This window comes from Triticum urartu, chromosome 1 (genome assembly GCF_003073215.2).
Source record: "Triticum urartu cultivar G1812 chromosome 1, Tu2.1, whole genome shotgun sequence".
NCBI classification, from domain to species: domain Eukaryota; kingdom Viridiplantae; phylum Streptophyta; class Magnoliopsida; order Poales; family Poaceae; genus Triticum; species Triticum urartu.
The window spans coordinates 23,152,765-23,172,470 of record NC_053022.1 but is presented as its reverse complement, the minus strand read 5'-3'; the positions used below and the strand labels follow the sequence as shown (position 1 = coordinate 23,172,470).

At 47.2% G+C, this 19,706-nt stretch overlaps 1 protein-coding gene across 1 annotated transcript in view; it reads right to left on the bottom strand.

Annotated features, from left to right (window-relative positions):
* Positions 1-18,876, bottom strand: part of LOC125532597 (vacuolar protein sorting-associated protein 60.1-like) — a 34,290-nt gene extending 15,414 nt beyond the window's left edge. The window contains exons 1-3 of the mRNA XM_048696600.1: positions 18,816-18,876; positions 398-489; positions 224-295 (exon numbers count right to left, since the gene is read on the bottom strand). Coding sequence (XP_048552557.1) covers positions 224-295; positions 398-489; positions 18,816-18,843 — 192 coding nt within the window. The 5' untranslated portion in view covers positions 18,844-18,876. The remainder of the gene's footprint in view (positions 1-223; positions 296-397; positions 490-18,815) is intronic.
* Between the last annotated feature and the right edge of the window lie 830 nt (positions 18,877-19,706).

Below are 19,706 nucleotides of genomic sequence, written 5' to 3'. Positions count from 1 at the left end.
TGATCCACCATGAGTTTGAGGGGGGGGGGTGTTAGATGTGTATAGTCCATTTTCTGTATATCTCCAATGTATAAGGGGTTTCCTGCACTTTACCACACATGTATATGTATTGGCCTTTGGTCCTCATTGCAGATCTGTTGCTCATTATCCAACACAAACAAAATTAGGCAGGAAAAATAAGCACGCAAATAAAGAATCGGGTACACTGAAGGATGTTGCATACATCTATATCTTCAATCCTGACAGTTGTCATCATCCGTTTCAACTCTTTATTGGCAGCCTTCATTACATTTATCTGCAAAATGAAAGACACTTCAACACTAGTCTGGGAACTAGAATCATAATCTACCAACCAAGAACTTGGTGGGAAACTTAAATGAAAGACGCTTAATCATACAATTTGTTGAGCATCTTTATTTCCTTCCGATGCGCAAGCAACTTGGTCAAGATTATAGGTTTTGTTGTAAAGCATGTCACATTCACCTTCGTGTGCGATGGCGGAAAGTCGTACCTCAACTCGAGGGGATGCCGTACGTGTTTATAGGCAGGGGCGCACCTCCCTGATAGCGCATACAGTTTAGATTACATCTTGGAGAGGAAGCTAGGTAGAGATAAGATTACAAAGGGAAGATAAAGATAGATCCTGGCTAACCAACTCTACCAACTACCTAAGATGATCTGGTGCGGCTGCCTCCTTGTCACGCACGTAACAATGTTGTTTGACACCCTCCCTTAATCACAACTTCATTAAGTTGAGATTATATCTGAAAGTCTCAAAGCTTCGTATAGGCAAGGCTTTTGTAAACGCATCTGCAGTCTGGTCCTGAGAATGTATGAACCGAATGTCTAGGAGTTTATTAGAAACTCTCTCTCTCTGACAAAGTGAAAATCTATCTCAATATGCTTTGTTCTTGCATGAAAAACGGGATTTGCTGAAAGATAGGTTGCACCCAAGTTATCACACCACAGACATGGAGCCTGAGCAGTTTTCACACCGAGCTCCTTAAGAATGGATTGAACCCATATAATTTCTGCTGTAGCATTGGCCAGTGCCTTGTACTCTGCCTCTGTACTGGACCTGGAAACAGTGGCTTGCTTTCTGGCACACCAAGAAATCAGGTTAGGTCCAAGAAATACTGCAAAGCCACCAGTAGACCGTCTATCATCCAAACATCCTGCCCAATCTGAGTCAGAGAATGCACTAACAAGAGTGGAGGATGACTTGCTAAAATTAAGACCAATGCTCATAGTATCTTTCACATATCTGACTATACGTTTTGCAGCAGTCAAATGAACTGTGGTTGGTGCATGAAGGAATTGACACACTTTGTTGACAGCAAAAGAAATGTTAGGTCGTGTGAGTGTTAAGTATTGAAGTGCACCCACAAGACTTCTATACCTGGTGCTGTCTTCTGAACTCAAAGGTGTTCCTTCTGTGAGAGACAATTTTTCTGTACTAGACAAAGGAGTAGTAGTAGATTTACAACCTTGCAGCCCAGCTTTTCTTATCAAATCATTTGCATATTTTTCCCGGGAGAGATGAAGTCCATCCTTGTGCTATTTTACTTCAATCCCTAGGAAGTAGTGCAAATCACCAAGGTCCTTTAGAGCAAACTCAGTAATTAAGTCCTTCAATAATCCTGTTATTGCCTCATCAGATGAACTTGTGACAATAATTTCATCAACATATATAAGAACAAATATTGATGTATTGGACTTATTGTAAATGAACAGTGAAGTGTCAGACTTTGAAGGAAGAAAACCAAGCATTTGCATCTTTTTACTGAGACGAGAATACCATGCCCTAGGAGCCTGTTTCAATCCATACAGTGCTTTATCAAGCTTGCATATATGAGAGGGTGCATGTTTGCTTTCAAACCCAGGAGGTTGTTTCATATAAACCTCCTCTTCTAGAACACCATGAAGAAACACGTTCTGTACGTCTAATTGTCGAAGACTCCATCCCCTGGAAACAGCAATAGACAAAACAAGACGGATGGTGGCAGCTTTTACAACTGGACTAAAGGTGTCCTCATAATCTATGCCATACCGTTGTTTAAAGCCTTTAGCAACTAGCCTTGCCTTGTAACGATGTAACGCCCTCGATGCGGCTATATCTCCCACGTGTCGAAGCACGACTTAGAGGCATAACCGCATTGAAAGCGATGTCGCAAGTGAGGTAATCTTCATACAACCCATGTAATACATAAGGGAAAGAGATACATAGTTGGCTTACAATCGCCACTTCACACAATTACATGAATAAAGCATTACATCATCCAGATACAATCAAGGTCCGACTACAGAACCAAAATAAAAGAAGACTACCCCAAATGCGACAAGGTCCCCGATCGACCCCAACTGGGCTCCACTACTGATCAACTAGAACGAAACAACACAAAGGACAAGATCTTCAACAAGCTCCTCCTGAGCTGGGTTGCGTCATCTGCGCGGACTCATCGGCACCTGCAAACTGGTTTTGGAAGAATCTGTGAGCCACGGGGACTCAGCAATCTCGCACCCTCACGATCAAGACTATTTAAGCTTATGGGTAAGGTAAAAGTATGAGGTGGAGTTGTAGCAAGCGACTAGCATATATGGTGGCTAACATACGCAAAAGAGAGCGAGAAGAGAAGGCAAAGCACGGTCGATAAAAGTATGATCAAGAAGTGATCCTAGACAACCTACGTCAAGCATAACTCCAACACCGTGTTCACTTCCCGGACTCCGCCGAGAAGAGACCATCACGGTTACACACGCGGTTGATGCATTTTAATTAAGGTCAAGTTCAGGTTTTCTACAACCAGACATTAACAAATTCCCATCTGCCCATAACCGCGGGCACAACTTTCGAAAGTTCAAATCCCTGCAGGGGGTGTCCCAACTTAGCCCATCACAAGCTCTCACGGTCAACGAAGGAATATACCTCCTCCCAAGACATTCTGATCAGACTCGGTATCTCGGTACAACAAGACATCCTCGACAATGGTAAAACAAGTCCAGCAAGACCACCCGATGCGCCGACATCTCGATAGGAGCTACACATATCTCGTTCTCAGGGCAACACCGGATAAGCAATCCGTACAACTAAAACCAGCCCTCGAGTTTCCCCGAGGTGGCGCTGCAAGGGGCTCTAGTTTGGACCAACACTTAGACAAGCACTGGCCCGGGGGGGTTTAAAATAAGATGACCCTTGGGATGCGCGACTCCCAAGGGAAAAAGGCTAGGTGGCGAATGGTAAAACCAAGGTTGGGCCTTGCTGGAGGAGTTTTATTCAAAGCGAACTGTCAAGGGGTTCCCATTATAACCCAACCGCGCAAAATCCGGGAACATAACACCGATATGACGGAAACTAGGGCGGCAAGAGTGGAACAAAACACCAGGCATACGGCCGAGCCTTCCACCCTTTACCAAGTATATAGATGCATTAATTAAATAAGATATATTGTGATATCCCAACAAGTAAACATGTTCCAACAAGGAACAACATCTCCATGTTCCAACAAGGAACAAAACTTCAAACTTCACCTGCAACTAACAACGCTATAAGAGGGGCTGAGCAAAGCGGTAACATAGCCAAACAACGGTTTGCTGGGAAAAGGTGGGTAGGGGCTTGGTTCAACAATATGGGTGGCATGATAAGCAAGTGGTAGGTATCGCAGCATAGGCATAGCAAAAGAGCGAGCATCTAGCAAGCAAAGATAGAAGTGATTTCAAGGGTATGGTCATCTTGCCTGAAATCCCGCAAGGAAGAAGACCGAGTCCATGAAGAAGACAAACGGACGTAGTCGAACGGTTCCTCACAAACACGACGTTATCGGAACCAACCCGATGAAGCAACACCGAAAAGAAGCAAACAACATAGTAAACAACCATCACATAATCATGACACGATGCGCAAACAAGTATGATGCATGTCCGGTTTAATGAAGCATGGCATGGCAAAATGCACAAGCAACCCTACAAATTAAGTGGAGCACAATATGCAACTCCGTTGCATATTGACGAAACACCACGTGACTTATTTAGTTCGATCTCGTTTATGTACCCAACAAGATTAAATGTTGTTAGCATGGCAAGAGATGAAGCAAATGAAAACTACCTATCTAGTCAAGGTTAAATGAGGCCGAAACAACGAACAACAATTTCCGGAAACTCCACATATGCATATTTTAAAGTTTGGTACTGTTCTGCCCTAAACAACATTTTAGAGTTTTTAAGCATGCAAAGTGAAGCCACCATATTAAACTAGGCATTTTTCCACCCCACTTACATATAAAGTTTATTAAAATCCGAGTTACGGTTATTTAGTTATGAAATAAATCATTTTAGCATGGCATAGGAGCAAATTTAAACATACAGCAAATTAAACATTTTAAACATGGGTGAAAATGACATATTATGAAACTAGATGCAATTCTAAGCATTTTTAATATTAAGTTTATTTTAATATGATGCATCGTTTGTGAGTTACAATATGCATGATCATGAAGGGGTTTTCTGCAAAACTGCTGTCTCTGGAAAAATAGATAAATTTGCCGAACTAAAAAAAAACAAGAGCTGGACCGCAACAGGGGCGGCTGGGCGCAGGGGTTGGCCTCACCTAGTGGGCTGAGGCCCGCTCGGTGCAGAGGCTGGTGCGCTGGGCCAGCTGCGCAGTGGGCTGGTGAGGCGCTGGGCTGTGGTTGGGCCAACGAGGCCGGCTGGCCCAGGCGAGCGAGGCGTGCTCGTCGTCCTCGTGCTCCCGCACGAGCAGGGAGGTTGACGGTGGCGCTGACGAAGGCAGGGAGGAGCGGAGGCGGCGTGATACGAATGGGGCTCGCCGGATCCGCGAGCGGAGGCGTCGGGGCGGCCAGATCCGAGCACGGGAGGTCACCGGGGTTCCGTTCTTGGTCGCGAGGAGGCTCGGCAGTGACCTAGTCGCGGGTCCGGCGGACTTCGATGGTGCGGGCGGCAACAAGATGGCGAGGTGCGGGCGCTGAGCGGGAGGCATGCAAACACCGAGGTTGTGGAGTGGATCCGGGTGGCGAGGATGGCCAGCTGGTTGCTGCTGCTCGCCAGCAGCGGCTGGGTCGACGACGGGGTTGAGGTGCACCTCGGGCACCATGGGTGATACGGGAGATGGACAAACCCAGCGATTGGGGCTCTGCTGCTGCTGCGGGAGCAAGGGGCTCGGGCACGAGGTGGGAGGCGGCAAGGAGCTCCTCTCCCCTGATTCGGGCGCGCGGTGGGGAAGATCGAGCGGGCAGAGGAAGGAGGAGATGGATTGGATTGGATCGGGGGAAAACGAGGAGGGCGGCTGGTTGGTTCGACGCTGATAACAAGGAGAGTGGCGGCGGCGTGGGGATGGGATGGATGGGACAAGGTCCCTAGATTTTAGGGTTTGTCCAAAATAGTCTAGGAGTGGACTATATATATGGAAAAGAGGGAAGTTTAGGGGCTAATCCGTCCCTCCAATTAAAATCGAGCGGTTGAGAATAAAACACTAGGAAGTCCACAACGGTGACGACTGCTCGGGTCGGGTCCGGGACAGCTTTTCGGACGCGCGCGCGAGGGGGGGTTTGATGCACTGAGCAGAGAGGGTTTCGGGCCGTGCGATCGCATCGGACAACTCCGGAAGCGAAGAGGGGAAAGAGGATGGACTAGGTGGGCCGTGGCGAGACTGCGAGGGGGAGAAGAGAGAGAGAGAGCCCGGCATCTGTTTCCGAAGACCGAAAACGTCCGACGAAAAGACCGGCTATAATGCCGCTATAGTTTAACGGTTGGGTTAACAAACGAACTCCGAATGCGGTGAAACTTGATAGGCGGTCTATCTACACTATAATAAGACCACACGCCAACTTTCAACCCATTCCGAGAACATTTTTCGGCCACTTATAAAATAATATTTCGGACGTGCCGCAGGCGCGTGCAAGTGTGTCTGGGCTCAGAACGGACAACGGAGAGAACGAGGAGGCCGGGACGCATGCAAGTTTTGAAAACATGATGATGCAATGCACATGATGACCTGACGAGAAGCAACACGCAAGCGAATGACATGGCAACGACGGCGAATAACTGGACGACAACCGGCACATCGGTCTCGGGGCGTCACAACACTCCACCACTACGAGAGGATCTCGTCCCGAGATCTAGAATGGCGACAACGGAAGCGATAAGAGAAGAGGTAAACCAAATTGCTTCTTTGACAAACGAGTGAAACCAAAGAACCTTGAAAGGTTGAATAACTTGAAAGAAAGAAAACAACAGAGATGAACAAAGTTGAAAGCACTCTGTTAAGAAAGAGGAACAAGGAAGAACAAATTCGGACAGCACTCCGGTAGAAAAGAGAAGCAAAATTTGATAAGATGAGAGAACTTGAAAAGACGGCACGATACTCCGGTTAAATGGACAATCATAAGAAGAACATGATCTTTGATGAAACAAGATGATGGTTGAAGAAAGCAACATCACAATGCCTCCGGAACGAAAGAATATAGTATAGATAATTGGAAAAGAATGGAGAAGAAAATGCCATCTTATGCCACAAAAGAGCTTGAGAAGCCATCCTTAGGGAACGGGTCGAGCGGATTTGTTGGAAAACCAACAACGAAAGGAATAAGCTTGATATGGTCTTATGGAATACATCTCAAATTATGAGGTGACAACCTGCCACTCACGGGAAGCAGAATTGGATTGATATGAACAAGGAGACGAGAAACTTACATCACTGGGAGGATAAATGAAGAACTTGGGTCCTTTATAAGCACCATAATAGCAACAATCCTTAGGGAAAACTTTAGGTGAAATATAACCCAAGATAGCTCCAACGAAGAGGTTGATGGATTTAAAATACCTCATTCTTAACAATATGTGAATCATGAACCATGAGGTCAAATTATCAAGAATGACATAATACCACCTCCAATGATGTAACGCCCCGGACACACCCGCCGGTGGTCGTTACTCCTGGTAGGATCTAGACTGGCCCCAAAGATCAATACTAGTCTTTTCTGCGCACATTGTCCTCACTCATGCGCACCCGGGAGCAACTTCCCGGTCGGTCACCCATCCTGACACTACTCCAAGCTGAGCACGCTTAACTTTGAAGTTCTGTCCGAATGGGCTCCCGGAAAAGAAGGAATTCCTTATTGATATGAGTAGTCTATCATCCCTAATAAGCCAGGCCATCACATACACCCCCACTTAGAGGAACCGACGTCCTCGTCGGGCCAAAGGAACGTTCCCTCTTGGCTCATACGTCTGTGCATCCAGTCCGGTACATGTACCATGCCGTGTGCCACGACGGGTCACAAACGTCATGAACAACATGACCACGCACCTGTCCGCAACCATCCGTGTAACCGCGAGGGTCGGCTCTGATACCAACTTGTAACGCCCCGGACACACCCGCCGGTGGTCGTTACTCCTGGCAGGATCTAGACTGGCCCCAAAGATCAATACTAGTCTTTTCTGCGCACATTGTCCTCACTCGTGCGCACCCGGGAGCAACTTCCCGGTCGATCACCCATCCTGACACTACTCCAAGCTGAGCACGCTTAACTTTGAAGTTCTGTCTGAATGGGCTCCCGGAAAAGAAGGAATTCCTTATTGATATGAGTAGTCTATCATCCCTAATAAGCCAGGCCATCACAAATGATAAAGTAGAAAAAAATTGCGCTCCGGATTACAATATGAAGAATATTTGAGCTCTTCGGAAAAGAATCTCGATGAAAACTTCGAGAAGGGATAAAATCCTTGATGAACCATCATGTAAAACCTTCATGAAGAACTTCGCTAAAACAAAAGAATGATCAAACGGAAAGAAAGGGTAGTTGAAAACACAAGGTGAAGCCTTGCAATGATATAGATGGAGCTTCGCGACGAGATAATGCGGAAAAGCTTGGAACTCCAGAAAAGAAAAGATGAAACAAGTTCGACCGAGAATTTTGATGAGGCTCTGGAATAAGGAATTGAATTTACTCGATGAAACAAGAATAAGAATTACATTATGCTTATCCTTCACCAATTAAATTGATGACAATCAACGGATTTGACATATTACTTATTCTCGTAGAAAGGATTAAGATAGATACAGCGCAAACTTGAGAAAGTCTTCCAGGAACCACCGGAAGGATTGAAACAACGAATAAATTGATATGATAATGAAGGAAAAGAAATCTTTGGAGAACCACCATAAGAATTGAAAAAGAACGAATAAAACCTAAAGAAACACCGGGAAGAATTAAGCAAATGAACGAAGACGCTTGAGAGAATTTAGATACATGAGAGAGAAGAGATCACGAGCTGATTAGAGATCACTTGATGCACCGGTAAAATTTGAGAATGATAGCTGAAAGCTGAGAATGAATAAACTCTGAGATGATGGACTCCGGAGAAGCACACTGAAAAGAATCTTGAAATGCTCCGGATAGGTGAAAAGAATTCTCACAATCGAAAAACAATTATGAAAGGATGGCAACAAGCTAGAATCACGAATCTTGAAGAGAATGGAGCAAGATTGAGAGAAGAAACTTCTTCGGTCTTCAAATGCAGAGAATGATGATGAGGAACACCACCATGAATTGTTTAGATACTCTGGAAGAATAAAAAAACGAAGAGGTTGAGCCAAGGATGAAAAGAATTTAACCGATCTTGGGGAAAGGCATTTGACTGAAGATAAATCATTCTTATGTCAAACTTCGAAAAGAAATTTGAGGATAGCTTCGGGAAAATAAATAGAAGAGTCAGGTAAGATCCTGGAAAAAGACCTGTGGGTTAGGGCCCACTCAAAAGAAACACCGTAGAACAATTCAAAAGAGAGAAAGCACCGGTTGAATTAAATGGCTTGAATGAGATAACATCCTCAAAAGATCTTGAACGACTGCAGAGTGGAAACACGAATCTTCGAGATATCTTCGGCACTCCGGAACAATTGAATAGCGAGAGGTGAATGATTAAGAATTGCACCGGCATGAGAAAACATTGAAAACGAGGAAAGGGATATGATCAACAACAAGACTTGAATGGAATCCACCGGAGAAGAAAACGAGTGAAGAGTGACGAACTAGTAGAACATCTTCATGGAAACCACCGGGTAAGAATATTGATGGAAAAGAATGGAGAGACTTCACATGAATAAAAGGATACTTGATTAAGAAATCCGAGTCCTTGAGGAAAAAGGGTGGGTGGGCGGGAAAAAACAAAGGCAACTTGGAGACGGATGAAACAAACACCATTGAGAAGAACTAATACTTGATCTTGCGAATGTTGAAGTGATCGGATCCACTTGAAGAGAAACACACCAGTGAAAAAGGATTGACATGACAATCTCGATTATCAAGAAGGATTAGTATTCACATCAGAGTATGAGAACACCATTTGGGAAAGGTATGGAATCAACACTTGACTTCGAAGCAACCCGAATACCACAACTCAAAACAAAACAAAAGGATTGGCTTGCAGAATAAGCTGGAACAAACATATGATAGAGATTTCGTCCGAAGTTTTCGTGGTGGGGCCTACACGGGCTCGATCGTACAGCACCGTCATGTACAAGGCAGTGCACATGACATACGAAGCGTCCCCGAGTCGGCATAGCCAAGGACTCTTTTAGACACAAAGAGACCACTGTAAAATCGACCGTGAATAGGCGGACCACTAGACGTCGAACCCCAATTTCATATCATACATCTGTTGGAAAGATATCCTAAGAGCTACTAGAATTCCCACTTATAAAACTCACGAACCTTTCCGGTTATGCAATCAGGTGTTGGGGATACAGGGGAAGCATAATATCTCACCCAAATCTAGCAAATCCTACATCCAACTGTATCCATCCTTCAACACATAACCGAGAAACCTTCGGAAATCGTCTACCTCAACCTTTGAAAAGCATCCGTTATACAAGTTATGGCAATACTCCCGAACTCCCGCCCCAGTACTGGGTGGCGTCGAGGTTATCTCACCAACGAACTGCATAAAAGAGATTTTTGATGTCGGCGTACTAAACTCAGGTATTCCAGAACTGCAACGATAAAATTATGACGACAACACCTCGGAGCTCAACTCCCCGGGACACTTCCACAAAACCCCTGACAGGAGGCACGAAGACAATGTTCTCGTCATAAAACCATCGGAACGATTCCAAGATACCCGCGTGATCCTAAATTTTTTTTAGTGAAATTTGAGAATAGAAGAGTCAAAACTCTACGTCAGGATGCCTTACCAGAGCGATGAGGAGACTGGGAAGTAAAAAAAATCCCTAAACTCTCCGATATATAATTCCTAAATGACACAAATAATTTTTCTAGACTCAACAACGGCTGCTAAAAACGATCAAGCAGTGGGGGCTCCTAAGGTCGGGGAAGGCTCTGATTACCAACTTGTAACGCCCTCGATGCGGCTATATCTCCCACGTGTCGAAGCACGACTTAGAGGCATAACTGCATTGAAAGCGATGTTGCAAGTGAGGTAATCTTCACACAACCCATGTAATACATAAGGGAAAGAGATACATAGTTGGCTTACAATTACATGAATAAAGCATTACATCATCCAGATACAATCAAGGTCCGACTACGGAACCAAAATAAAAGAAGACTACCCCAAATGCGACAAGGTCCCCGATCGACCCCAACTGGGCTCCACTACTGATCAACTAGAACGAAACAACACAAAGGACAAGATCTTCAACAAGCTCCTCCTGAGCTGGGTTGCGTCATCTGCGCGGACTCATCGGCACCTGCAAACTGGTTTTGGAAGAATCTGTGAGCCACGGGGACTCAGCAATCTCGCACCCTCGCGATCAAGACTATTTAAGCTTATGGGTAAGGTAAAAGTATGAGGTGGAGCTGTAGCAAGCGACTAGCATATATGGTGGCTAACATATGCAAAAGAGAGCGAGAAGAGAAGGCAAAGCACGGTCGATAAAAGTATGATCAAGAAGTGATCCTAGACAACCTACGTCAAGCATAACTCCAACACCGTGTTCACTTCCCGTACTCCGCCGAGAAGAGACCATCATGGTTACACACGCGGTTGATGCATTTTAATTAAGGTCAAGTTCAGGTTTTCTACAACCAGACATTAACAAATTCCCATCTGCCCATAACCGCGGGCACAACTTTCGAAAGTTCAAATCCCTGCAGGGGGTGTCCCAACTTAGCCCATCACAAGCTCTCACGGTCAACGAAGGAATATACCTCCTCCCAAGACATTCTGATCAGACTCGGTATCTCGGTACAACAAGACATCCTCGACAATGGTAAAACAAGTCCAGCAAGACCACCCGATGCGCCGACATCTCGATAGGAGCTACACATATCTCGTTCTCAGGGCAACACCGGATAAGCAATCCGTACAACTAAAACCAGCCCTCGAGTTTCCCCGAGGTGGCGCTGCAAGGGGCTCTAGTTTGGACCAACACTTAGACAAGCACTGGCCCGGGGGGGTTTAAAATAAGATGACCCTTGGGATGCGCGACTCCCAAGGGAAAAAGGCTAGGTGGCGAATGGTAAAACCAAGGTTGGGCCTTGCTGGAGGAGTTTTATTCAAAGCGAACTGTCAAGGGGTTCCCATTATAACCCAACCGCGCAAAATCCGGGAACATAACACCGATATGACGGAAACTAGGGCGGCAAGAGTGGAACAAAACACCAGGCATACGGCCGAGCCTTCCACCCTTTACCAAGTATATAGATGCATTAATTAAATAAGATATATTGTGATATCCCAACAAGTAAACATGTTCCAACAAGGAACAACATCTCCATGTTCCAACAAGGAACAAAACTTCAAACTTCACCTGCAACTAACAACGCTATAAGAGGGGCTGAGCAAAGCGGTAACATAGCCAAACAACGGTTTGCTGGGAAAAGGTGGGTAGGGGCTTGGTTCAACAATATGGGTGGCATGATAAGCAAGTGGTAGGTATCGCAGCATAGGCATAGCAAAAGAGCGAGCATCTAGCAAGCAAAGATAGAAGTGATTTCAAGGGTATGGTCATCTTGCCTGAAATCCCGCAAGGAAGAAGACCGAGTCCATGAAGAAGACAAACGGACGTAGTCGAACGGTTCCTCACAAACACGACGTTATCGGAACCAACCCGTAGAAGCAACACCGGAAAGAAGCAAACAACATAGTAAACAACCATCACATAATCATGGCACGATGCGCAAACAAGTATGATGCATGTCCGGTTTAATGAAGCATGGCATGGCAAAATGCACAAGCAACCCTACAAATTAAGTGGAGCACAATATGCAACTCCGTTGCATATTGACGAAACACCACGTGACTTATTTAGTTCGATCTCGTTTATGTACCCAACAAGATTAAATGTTGTTAGCATGGCAAGAGATGAAGCAAATGAAAACTACCTATCTAGTCAAGGTTAAATGAGGCCGGAAACAACGAACAACAATTTCTCGAAACTCCTCATATGCATATTTTAAAGTTTGGTACTGTTCTGCCCTAAACAATATTTTAGAGTTGTTAAGCATGCAAAGTGAAGCCACCATATTAAACTAGGCATTTTCCACCCCACTTACATATAAAGTTTATTAAAATCCGAGTTATGGTTACTTAGTTATGAAATAAATCATTTTAGCATGGCATAGGAGCAAATTTAAACATACAGCAAATTAAACATTTTAAACATGGGTGAAAATGACATATTATGAAACTAGATGCAATTCTAAGCAATTTTCATATTAAGTTTATTTTAATATGATGCATCGTTTGTGAGTTACAATATGCATGATCATGAAGGGGTTTTCTGCAAAACTGCTGTCTCTGAAAAAATAGATAAATTCGCCGAACTGAAAAAAAACAAGAGCTGGACCGCAACAGGGGCGGCTGGGCGCAGGGGTTGGCCTCACCTAGTGGGCTGAGGCCCGCTCGGTGCAGAGGCTGGTGCGCTGGGCCAGCTGCGCAGTGGGCTGGGGAGGCGCTGGGCTGTGGTTGGGCCAACGAGGCCGGCTGGCCCAGGCGAGCGAGGCGTGCTCGTTGTCCTCGAGCTCCCACACGAGCAGGGAGGTTGACGGTGGCGCTGACGAAGGCAGGGAGGAGCGGAGGCGGCGTGATACGAATGGGGCTCGCCGGATCCGCGAGCGGAGGCGTCGGGGCGGCCAGATCCGAGCATGGGAGGTCACCGGGGTTCCGTTCTTGGTCGCGAGGAGGCTCGGCAGTGACCTAGTCGCGGGTCCGGCGGACCTTCGATGGTGCGGGCAGCAGCAAGATGGCGAGGTGCGGGCGCTGAGCGGGAGGCGTGCAAACACCGAGGTGGTGGAGTGGATCCGGGTGGCGAGGATGGCCTGCTGGTTGCTGCTGCTCGCCGGCAGCGGCTGGGTCGACGACGGGGTCGAGGTGCACCTCGGGCGCCATGGGTGATACGGGAGATGGACAAACCCAGCGATTGGGGCTCTGCTGCTGCTGCGGGAGCAAGGGGCTCGGGCACGAGGTGGGAGGCGGCAAGGAGCTCCTCTCCCCTGATTCGGGCGCGGGGTGGGGAAGATCGAGCGGGCAGAGGAAGGAGGAGATGGATTGGATTGGATCGGGGGAAAACGAGGAGGGCGGCTGGTTGGTTCAACGCTGATAACAAGGAGAGTGGCGGCGGCGTGGGGATGGGATGGATGGGACAAGGTCCCTAGATTTTAGGGTTTGTCCAAAATAGTCTAGGAGTGGACTATATATATGGAAAAGAGGGAAGTTTAGGGGCTAATTCGTCCCTCCAATTAAAATCGAGCGGTTGAGAATAAAACACTAGGAAGTCCAAATAAGAAAACGGTGATGTTTTGTAGACGTTTGGGGATGATCCGGACACAACGGTGACGACTGCTCGGGTCGGGTCCGGGACAGCTTTTTGGACGCGCGCGCGAGGGGGGGTTTGATGCACTGAGCAGAGAGGGTTTCGGGCCGTGCGATCGCATCAGACAACTCCGGAAGCGAAGAGGGGAAAGAGGATGGATTAGGTGGGCCGTGGCAAGACTGCGAGGGGGAGAAGAGAGAGAGAGCCCGGCATCTGTTTCCGAAGACCGAAAACGTCCGACGAAAAGACCGGCTATAATGCCGCTATAGTTTAACGGTTGGGCTAACAAACGAACTCCGAATGCGGTGAAATCTACACTATAATAAGACCACACGCCAACTTTCAACCCATTCCAAGAACATTTTTAGGCCACTTATAAAATAATATTTCAGACGTGCCGTGGGCGCGTGCAAGTGTGTCTGGGCTTAGAACGGACAACGGAGAGAACGAGGAGGCCGGGACGCATGCAAGTTTTGAAAACATGATGATGCAATGCACATGATGACATGACAAGAAGCAACACGCAAGCGAATGACATGGCAACGACGGCGAATAACTGGACGACAACTGGCACATCGGTCTCGGGGCGTCACAAACGATCAACTGTTCCATCAGACTTCCTTTTGATCCTAAAGACCCACTTGCAGTCAATAAGATTTTTACCTTGTTTTGGTGGAACCAAATGCCACGTTTTATTTTTCTGTAGTGCCACATACTCCTCATGCATTGCTTTTCTCCACTTCTCATCACCAAGAGCCTCCTCAAGTGTGGTAGGCTCACCTGGTTCACCTGTAGAACAGATCATACCATATTTGGTTATGTGCTTGTAATTAATTGGCTTAATTACCCCTGATTGTAGTCGTGTACGGTGCTGCTGTGTGGCTGCATTGTTTTGCGCCACAGAGGATCCCATGGCAGAATCAGGGGGTGAAATCTGCGCCTGATCCGAGGCAGATCCGCCTGCGCCACCAGTTTCCACATGGTCCGCTCCTAGCTGATCTTCTGTGGCGGCTGGCTGTTGTGGAAAAGGCGGATCCGGCGCAGAAGATCCCCCCCGACCGGAGCCAGTGCCTGCTACGTCCGGTCCCGCGCCAGCCAATCGAACCGCGTCGCGCCGCTTGTAGACAGCCGGCTGGCTCCCGAAGCGCGAGCCGATCGGGCCAGCAGTAGCCTGGCACGTGGCAGCTGCTGATTCGCGTGGGCTAGTGGAGCCGCTGCTGCCAACCGCAGCTGGCCGCGTGGTCAACGCGGAGAAGGGCGCGGGCGCTGCTGTCGCAGCACCGCGCGCTATCACGCCTGTCGCTCCGGATCCCGGGGCAGATATTCCTGCCGCTGCTGACGCGCCGAATCCCGAGGCTGATCCACCTGCTGCTGCTTGCACGCCAGATCCCGAGGCGGATTTGCTCCCTTCGCCGCGACACATACGATATGGATGGACTGTTGGGCTGTTTTCTTCGCTGTTTGCACCGTTTTCTTCGCTGTTTTCGCCACTATGATCTCATGTGTCATCACAAGGCTCATGCATATGGTTAAGAGGATTAGTCAACAAATGATCATCACAGTTATCGTGTCCCCCTTGATCATGACCGGAGAGATGAGGTGGTAGGAGAAGGATCTCCTTGCGATGTAAGGCGCCGGCATTAGGGTGGAGATCAACAAAAGGAAATTTTGTCTCGTCAAAAACAACATCTCTAGATATGTAGACACGACCAGTGGAGATATCAAGACATTTAACTCCTTTATGCTGAGCACTATACCCAAGAAACGCACACTGTTTGGAACGAAACATAAGCTTGCGAGTGTTGTAGGGGCGAAGATTTGGCCAACAAGCGCATCCAAAAACACGAAGAGATTTATAGTCCGGTTTTGTGTGGAAAAGCCTTTCTAAGGGAGTTTCATTGTTGATAACCCGACTAGGAAGCATGTTTATGATGTGTACAGCAGTGAGGAATGCTTCGTCCCAAAATTTTAAGGGCATAGAGGCTCCGGCCAAGAGAGCAAGGCCAACCTCAACAATGTGCCTGTGCTTACGTTCCGCAGACCCATTTTGTTGGTGAGCGTGAGGGCATGACACTTGTTGGGAAATCCCTAGTGTTTGGAAGAAGGTGTTGAGTTTTTCGTACTCCCACCCCAGTCGGATTGGACAGCAAGAATCTTTCGATCAAACTGTCGTTCTACAAGAGCTTGAAAGTTTTTAAAGACTTGGAAAACTTCTGACCTCTTTTTAAGAAAGTGAAGCCAAGAGAACTTGCTGTAATCATCAATGAAACTGACATAGTACGTGTGTCTACCAACAGAGCTTGGGGCAGGACCCCATACATCGGAAAAAATTAATTGCAATGGTTGAGTAGAAACACTAGTGGAAACAGGATAAGAAAGTTGATGACTTTTTGCTCTCTGACAAGAATCACAAATGGTTTCAACATTGCGCTCACCAACAAGCGGGAGCTTATTCTTTTTAAGTAAACGATCAACTAAGGAAAATGAAGCATGCCCTAAACGGTCGTGCCATCGTGTGGCCGAAAGCTTGATAGCACCACAAGCTTGTTTATTGTATCTTCGAAGCTCCGGAATCAACGGGTAAAGGCCTCGAACACATCTACCTCGATAGAGAGTTTTCCTCGTGACCTGATCCTTGATCAAAAAGAAGAAGGGATGAAATTCAATGTAAACATGATTATCAAGGGTGATTCGATGGACAGATAGAAGGTTCTTGTCAGTGCTAGGGACATGCAAAATTTTCCTAAGATGAAATTTTCAACGTGGGGTACGAAAAACTGAATGACCAATGTGACATATCCTCATACCTGCACCACTTGCGGTGTGGATCTGGTCCTTGCCGTGATACTTCTCCTTGAGTGTCACCTTTTCCAGTTCGCCGGTAAGATGGTTCGTTGCGCCGCTGTCAAGATACCAATTGGTATTGACGCCATATGAACCGTCAGCAGCAGCAGCAACTTTTTCTTCATCTTCAAAGGAGGCCTCATCCTCATCAAACCGGTACCAGCAGTCCCTCGCCGTATGGCCCGGTTTGCCGCAGATTTGGCAGCGCACCGCGTAGGGGCGCGACCTGGAAGAACCGCCACGTCGGCCCCTGGTGTTGGTGTAGTTTGGCCATCCGTTGCGGGAGTTGGACCCGCCGTTGTTGCCGCCGCTCCCTTGCTTGCCCTTGGAGCGAGGGGGACCATGGTGACGAGCATTGCCGTCGCGCCCACGCGTCGCGACGTTAGCCGACGACTTGAAGCCGCCCGATCCCTGGTACTGCGCCACCCTCTGATCAAAGTTGCTAAGCATGGAAAAAAGCTCATCGAGGGATACCGGGGTGATGCGGGCGTCGAGGACGGAGACGAGTGGCTGGCAGTCCATGTCGAGGCTGTGCAGGATGTAGGAGATGAGTTCATCATCCTGGAAAGGTATCCCGGCGGCGGCCAGCTCATCTGCGAAGCCACGCATCTCGGCGAAGTAGGTGGCGACGGTCTTGTTGCCCTTCAGGGTGTTCACCAGAGAGGTTCTGATGTTGTTTACGCGACTGAGCGACTGCGAGGAAAACATCCCCGACAACGCCACCCAGAGCTCGCGCGCCGTGGTGATCGCGGTCACCTGCACGAGCACCTCCTTGGTGAGGTTGTTCAGCAGGTACCCGAGCACCTGCTGGTCCTCTCGCACCCAGATAGAGTGGAGGGGATTCAGCTCAGAGGATTCCTTCCCATCTTTGTTCTTGGTGTGGAGGATCTTGGCCGGCTCCGGTATCGTGCCGTCGACGTAACCGAAGACACCCGCGCCCCTCAGCTACGGCATGATCTGCGCGCGCCAGAGGACGTAGTTGGTGCGGGAGAGCCTCTCCGTGACTTGGCCATTGGGACCAGCCTGGGAGGCACCGGAGGAAGAGGAAGACGACATAGTTGCACTGGATGGAGTTCTAGGGTTTAGACGTGGAAGAGAAGGGCTCTGATTACCATGTGCGATGGTGGAAAGCGTCGTACCTCAACTCGAGGGGACGCCGTACGTGTTTATAGGCAGGGGCGTACCTCCCTGATAGCGCATACAGTTTAGATTACATCTTGGAGAGGAAGCTAGAGATAAGATTACAAAGGGAAGATAAAGATAGATCCTAGCTAATCAACTCTACGAACTACCTAAGATGATCTGGTGCGGCTGCCTCCTTGTCACGCACGTAAGAATGTTGTTTGACACTTCGTACCTGCAGGGAAAGCATGTCAAGGATAAAGACTAGTAGAGCACTATAATAAAGCCTGGTGCATAGATAAACAATTGCATTCCACTTCTGTCTTGCCTACATTAAATTCCATGTTAAGAACTTGCTAGCCTTCCAAATAAGCAAATCCTAGTTTCTATATCAAGTAAACTAATAAGCAGATAAGAACATAACCTTTACTGATAAGAAAATCTCCAAACATTACAAAAGTTCTAGATATGTAAGAAAGCACACCAACAAGATTTGGACAACCAGAAAGGAGTAAGTCTGTCTGGCCAACCATGTATTTTAGTTGACAAGCATTGGCGCTGTTGTTCCATTGTAAAATGCAATATTCCCTTTTAGTTGCCCCTAAGCCAAGAAAGCAATCATAACAAATGCGGATATCCCACAACTACCCATGCAATTCCATTAACAGAGCATATTTGGAGATCCCCTTTAAAATCAGCGCTGTTTAGCAGCAGATGATGATTTGTTACGGAGCCCCTCGATGCGGAGTAGAAGAAGCTATGGACTAGTAAGATAACAGAATGTGAAACATACTAAAACTGTTTAATAAAACTAGTTCAGTATATTTTTCAGGTGTGTCCTATTAGGTAAGAAAACATCCTCAAATTGTTTTTTTTAATACACATCTTGTCATCTAGACCTCTACCCCAGAAATTTACATGCCCTCATTAGTTCAGTAGCAGCTAGTACTCAGCAATTGTCTGGTTTGTGAGACTAGTCGGACAGAGATAAATAAATAAATTAGGAGGGGGGTTGGGTTGGGTTAGTAGCGGCAGGTTATGGAAGAACGGATTACTACATACATCTTGCGCTGCTTGAGGATCCTCATGGCGCGCACCTTGACAGCCTCCTGCGTGGGGCCTGGTCTTCTTGATCTGCTCCTTGTAAATCTATATCTTCAATCCTCGCAGCCTTCATCAACCCTTTCAGCTCTTTATTGGCAGCCTTCATTGCAGTCATCTGCAAAATGAAGGACACTTCAACTTAATCTTGGGAGCCAGAACCGGGATCAACGATGAACTTGATATATAGGAAATTAAGGCAGCATACATTCTGTTGAGCATCTTAATTCCCTCCTGTGCGAGAGCAACTTGGTCAAGATTATAAGTTTGGTTGTACAGCATGCCACATTGTCCTTCATACCAGTAGGGAGAGCATGGGGAGTATAAAGATTAGAGCACTAGACTACAATGATTAAATGATACAGGATAATGAGCAGCTCAAGTTAAGAACAACAATAGCATTCCAACTTCTGTGTTGTGCAAGCTAAGAGCTTGCTAACAGGTAATCTATGCAGATAAGTGCACAACCTTTACCTACAAGGAGCGCCCACAAAGAGAGGAGAAGAAGACGTGGCTGCGGCATGCTGTGGGCATTTCATCGAACAGGCGGTGCGCGGGAGCTGATCTTTATGGCCCCGGTCGCCTACCTCCTCCAAATTCCCTTCCTGTCCCTGAAATCGATGCTCAGCGACCAAAATTAGCAGCAAGACACAAACAATTAACATTTTCCTTCATCCGTGGCATAAATCACCAGAAGTTGTAGATCAAGAGAGCACGAGGCGGCGACCACGCAGCACCTACTGAGAATGAGACTGGGAGAAGAGCACCCAGCTTGTCATAGCAGAGCTCGCCGATGTGGTCGGTACCATTGCCGACGAGCGGACACCGCCGGGGCCGCAACTTGCCGGCG